Here is a 5282-nt window from a genome sequence, read left to right as displayed (position 1 = left end):
TGATGAGTTCTAATTTTTTGTGGCCCTCACCCCCATCGAAGTTGCCCATCCCTGGTCTAGACTTTCTCTATCCTACCCCGCGTACCCATTCAAAGTAGGAGGATACACATGCAAATAAAAGATGACTGGTCATTGGTCAGAATAATCCAATTCTGATGTCATTATCTGGACCTAAAATGCCATCTCACCTAAAGAAAGATACTATACATTTTAACGATTAAATGAGCCAAATTCTGTGCATGTTAACTGACCATTTTATTTTGGGTAAGGTAAACAGATTTTTGATTGCACTGGGCCTTTAATGACAACACATGTATATTGTGTGAAATGGTTTTTGGAATCCCCTGTTTTCCATTGGTTATTTAGTTTATGTTGTATGGCCCAGTGATCTGTGCTGGATCTTAGTGTTAAACCTCAAGAAAAAAAAATCATTTGGATTACTGTTGATAATTGATATCTGCGCATCTGTAAATTTTTATTTGAAAATAATCTTTGGTGAGATGTTCATTTGCACTCATTTACTTTGTATTGAAATTGTGTCTTCATAAATAAAGCAACTAACTTTGTGAATGTTAAACATTAGTTATTCTATTTGTATTGAAGTTGGGTAGAAATTTGAAATAATTTGAGACCTATGCACATATGGAACACTAATGTGTTTGGGCTCCTCAAATCCTTCAGCTTTACCCGTTTGTCATTTGGGGACAATCTGATTTAGATTTAGGAAAAGACGATAACCACAGAGAGAACAGCATATGGTACCTTTTTAAAGACTTAATTGGAGATGGGGGGGGGGGGTTCAATTTAAGATGAGGGGATACAACACAGCTTCTGCTACATCTGGATAGTCTTCACAGTGGAGTAATACTATATTTATCCTGTATATAAATGTTACTTACCCTACATTATTCATCTCATATGCATACGTATATACTGTACTCTATATCAAATATGGACATTTTACATTGTTTGTAAGGGTTTGTTAAATTTGACTTGTTTTTGGATTTAAAAAAAATATTGCTTATTTCTGGTGGTTTTGACCCACATATTTGCAGTTGGACTGGCAGGTCACCTGTTCTTGGCTTGGCTAGCTGGCTAATTGTTTGTTTGTTTATTCAAATGATGCATCGACACTGGACCAGCTTTTTCGTTTGACCTGTCTGCTGGTTCCTGATCTTTTGAAATCATAGATTTGAAGAGTCCCCTGAAGCTTGAGAGGAATGGAAGATGCAGTGCTGAGGCAGAGGGCTCGTAGTGAGGACGACTGGCTATGACACTGTACTGTATGGGTGAGCTTTCTGGTGCTCAGAGCTGCTGTATGGCACCAAGAGAGTGCCATACATTGTGAAGGAGAAGTCCAGTAGCTGAACCATCATCCTTCCTCTGATCAAACCATGAACTGTCCCTCCATCTTTGGAAGATGCATGCGCTCAAAGATTTGGCCTCTATTGTTTGACCTAGCTATAGCTAGGCTACTCATGATGTATTCCTTGTTGGGTTGTTTTTTTTGCCTTTTAAAGCACTTTAAGATTGCTATGAAAATAATTATACAAAATGTAATTTAAGATTATTACTATCCCGGAGTCTTGCTGTACACTGGAATGATTCTAAATGTCATTGTCCTCCAACATTTCCATGCCGTTGCTATGGTGATGTGCAAAGATTCCGTACCATAACAGAATTATAAGTCATATTTATAAAGTTATTTTCTCAAACCCAAGGTGCTGAACACCTTGAGAAGCATGAAAAGCATCAGAGAGGAGTGGCAGGAGGAGTGGGTAAGTTTATGATTAAGTCTTCATCTCCATCTGTGGTATTCTTTTTTTTATAAAAACTTTTTTTTTTTTCCTTTCCCCAACTTTGATCTTGTCTCACCGCTACAACTCCCCAACGGGCTCGGGCGGCGATGGTTGTGTCAAGCTTGCGCCGAATGATGACTCGCCAAACCGCGCTACTTAACACCCACCCGCTTAAACCGAAAGCCAGCCGCACCGATGTGTCGGAGGAAACACCGTTCAACTGACAACGAGGTCAGTCTACAGGCTCCCTGCTTGCCACAAGGAGTCGCTAGAGCGCCATGAGCCAAGTGAAGCCCCCCCCAGGCCAAAGCATCCACTAATCCTGATGGCGCTGGGCCGATTGTGCGCCGCCCCTATGGGATTCCTGATCATGGCCGGTTGTGATGCAGCCCGGGATCGAACCCTGGTCTGTAGTGACGCCTCTAGCTCGAATCAGATCAGGGCTGACCAACTCTCTTTGAGATACTTGGAGTGCAGGTTTTCTTTGTTGCAAATAAATGTAACTAAACTATGTGGATGTTTAGAAGAGGTCCTGGTCCTATCGTCATGGGGCCTTAATAGGATGGTAGGTAGGAAAGGCTTGGTTGTTGATTGCACTCTGAATGGAAAAGGAGGGTCAAATGAGGTGCTTCTCTTGCCAAGACTTGAACTTCTACATTCACTTGAATGTATCCCAGAGGGGGAACTCTTAACTGGACACCAAAAGTTTATGTATTGAGGGGCTGTTTGACTGTTAATACATACATTTTGGAGGAATAATTTTTTATTTATTTGTGAATTCATGCAACATTCTGTACATAATGTGTGGTCAGGTGTTTTTAAAGCAGGGTTGGAGCAAAAGCATGCACACCCTCGAAAGGAATGTTGGCTATCCCTGTCCTAGATGTTTAGGGACTATGGAAACACTGTTTTCAGTTCTCTTGTGCACAAAATGAATGTTGTGCAATGCATCATGCCTGCATTAGTGTAAAACATTCCCAGACAAATGTATTAAATGATTCACCAGGGCAGGAGCAAACACGGCGCAGGAACCCGAGATGAGCCAGAGCGCCGCCCCAAGATGTCCATATTCAGAGAGATGTGGGATAAACTGGGGACCCCGTCGACGGCCCTCCGCTCCCCAGGCAACTGGAACCCCAAACTCCCACCCGCCAGGCTCGACGCCTCCCTTTCTTCACTCTACTGCCTTGACTTCAACTCCCGTGAAACCGAGCTGGGGCCCGATTACGCCCCCCTGGCCCTCACCCTGGGGGGCCACAGCTTCATCTTCCAGGAGGGCCAGTGGCTGTTGCAGCAGACGCCCCAAGGGGCCAAGGGCCGGAGTCCAAAGGCAGGGGACCGAACCCGCATCCGCCGCCTGAAGAATAAGAACCGGGAGTTACAGGAGGAGAATAATGCCCTGAAGATCCGGGTGGAACTGCTGATGGACATGCTGGCAGAGACCACAGCCCGGCTACAGGGCTCTGATCCTGGGGAGGGGAGCAGCCAGGACAGCCTAGCAGTACCACAAACACCCCAGATGAAAAGGGCAAGCTTCCAGATACGTTCTACTAAAAGAAAGTCCAAAAATGTATGAGAACAGTGGGACTGTGTGAAGTGGATGAAATGGTTCCTGCTGGACGAATAAACGGAGGTTGACTGTCATCTGTTTCATTGGACTTGGTGTTTTCTTTTTTTTTTTAGAATTTTAGAAGTATTTGACTGGCAATTCTATCCTCTGCTAGAGCAAGTGTGTTGGCGGTAGGGCAGCTTTATACCACTGCTGATGCATAGTTGTCTGCTGAGTGCTTTCGGGTGTGTGGTGGACTGATGGGAAATGAGGCGGTAGACACCATGTTTTTCGCTTTCAATTGGCTGACACAGATCATTAGCCAGGATGTGCTATGTGTAAAAAAATAAAAATAAACATTTGTGATCCCTCTAACTTTTCAGTTGGACAGTGCAACGAAAATGTAGTGCGTCCCATATCTTTCACTTTTGCTTTGCCCCAAAGCATGGCTGTCATTGAACACCATTGGTTTGACTGAGTTTTGGATGTGTCATTTCGGTCAGTTTGGAAGCACCTTTAGTCTATTGTTGTATACTGGTTTGTCCAGGAACAGTATGGTGCACAGATGCTGTGGTGGTTACACCATAACTGATGTCACATTAGCTCTTATTTTCCCTTAGAACTGTGGGTAAAAAGACATCTGTGCCAATGGACATCCTGTCTGAAATGAAGCTTTTCCACACGGTGTTCCACAGCTGACACACACATTCTAAACATCATGATCTAATTTACAAGTATTGTATTGATGTTTAGAAGCATAATTCATTTCTCATTGATACTGTATGTGCATCACACTAACCCTATTGATACCCTGTTTGGAATTTTGCAAAACCATAATGGGCAGCTTTCAAGGTTCAATCGGGTCTCAGGTCTATGTAACTACAGCTTATAGACCCAGGTGGACCCGACCATGGCTCTGCATAGCCTTATAGCATATTTATTTTATGCTAATAAGGTGAATTTATTGAATTATAGGCCTAGCCAACATATATATATATATATATGACATATTAGTTAACCAGAAGAGCAACTTCGCTGATTAACAATCTTTGGTCACTCGGGTCCAATCGGGTCTGTGTCCCCCTTGAGGGGGGGGGGGGGACAATGTTTTAAAAAAAATCTGGTTCCGGACTCATTGTCATCAGCTCCGTCCGGGCCCAACTTTGTGGACCGGGGGAGTCCTACATTGCATCCCCAAAAGACCGGTAATCCCATTCCCCCTCAAACAACTGGGATGCATCTGCAGAAAGATATTAAATCAGAGAGAAGAAAAAGAGAGGAAACGTTTGTAGCTTGTGCCAGCATGGAGAAAATCTGTGGCGCTTCCTCCTCTGAAGTCCTGTGAACATTCAGCTCATCCAGAGTTTACTGCGATCGGGTCCTGATATGCCCTCAACTGCTCTTAGTGAAGGAATTGCTTATAAAATCCAGATAAAACTCGAGGTTGACTGACAAAGACATAATCAGTTCTGGTAGAGACTTAGACATTTATCTTTTAAGTCATTACATTTATACAAATATATATATATATATATATATATATACAGTGCCTTGCGAAAGTATTCGGCCCCCTTGAACTTTGCGACCTTTTGCCACATTTCATGCTTCAAACATAAAGATATAAAACTGTATTTTTTTGTGAAGAATCAACAACAAGTGGGACACAATCATGAAGTGGAACGACATTTATTGCATATTTCAAACTTTTTTAACAAATCAAAAACTGAAAAATTGGGCGTGCAAAATTATTCAGCACCCTTTACTTTCAGTGCAGCAAACTCTCTCCAGAAGTTCAGTGAGGATCTCTGAATGAGCCAATGTTGACGCCATCATTTACACTGCAGCTTTATGCTCATTTTGTCAGTTATAAACGTTTGCTTTCAGTTGGAAGATAACAGAACCCATTCTCTCATCCTAAGTGGAATGTAAGTGCT

General features: G+C 42.7%; 1 protein-coding gene across 1 annotated transcript; it reads left to right on the top strand.

Annotated features, from left to right (window-relative positions):
• The first annotated feature begins 2348 nt into the window (after window positions 1-2348).
• LOC110504306 (protein chibby homolog 1-like) lies at window positions 2349-3617 on the top strand. The gene has a single exon (XM_036970521.1). It carries the CDS (start codon window positions 2794-2796, stop codon window positions 3373-3375), a length of 582 nt encoding a protein of 193 aa, XP_036826416.1. The 5' UTR covers window positions 2349-2793; the 3' UTR covers window positions 3376-3617.
• The last annotated feature ends 1665 nt before the right edge of the window (window positions 3618-5282 follow it).

This window comes from Oncorhynchus mykiss, chromosome 31 (genome assembly GCF_013265735.2).
Source record: "Oncorhynchus mykiss isolate Arlee chromosome 31, USDA_OmykA_1.1, whole genome shotgun sequence".
Taxonomy (NCBI): domain Eukaryota; kingdom Metazoa; phylum Chordata; class Actinopteri; order Salmoniformes; family Salmonidae; genus Oncorhynchus; species Oncorhynchus mykiss.
This window is presented reverse-complemented; position numbering and strand designations above follow the sequence as displayed.

What these genes read in the sequence shown, in the direction of transcription:
- LOC110504306 (XM_036970521.1), top strand. Translation starts at nt 2,794, where the DNA reads ATGATTCACCAGGGCAGGAGCAAACACGGCGCAGGAACCCGAGATGAG.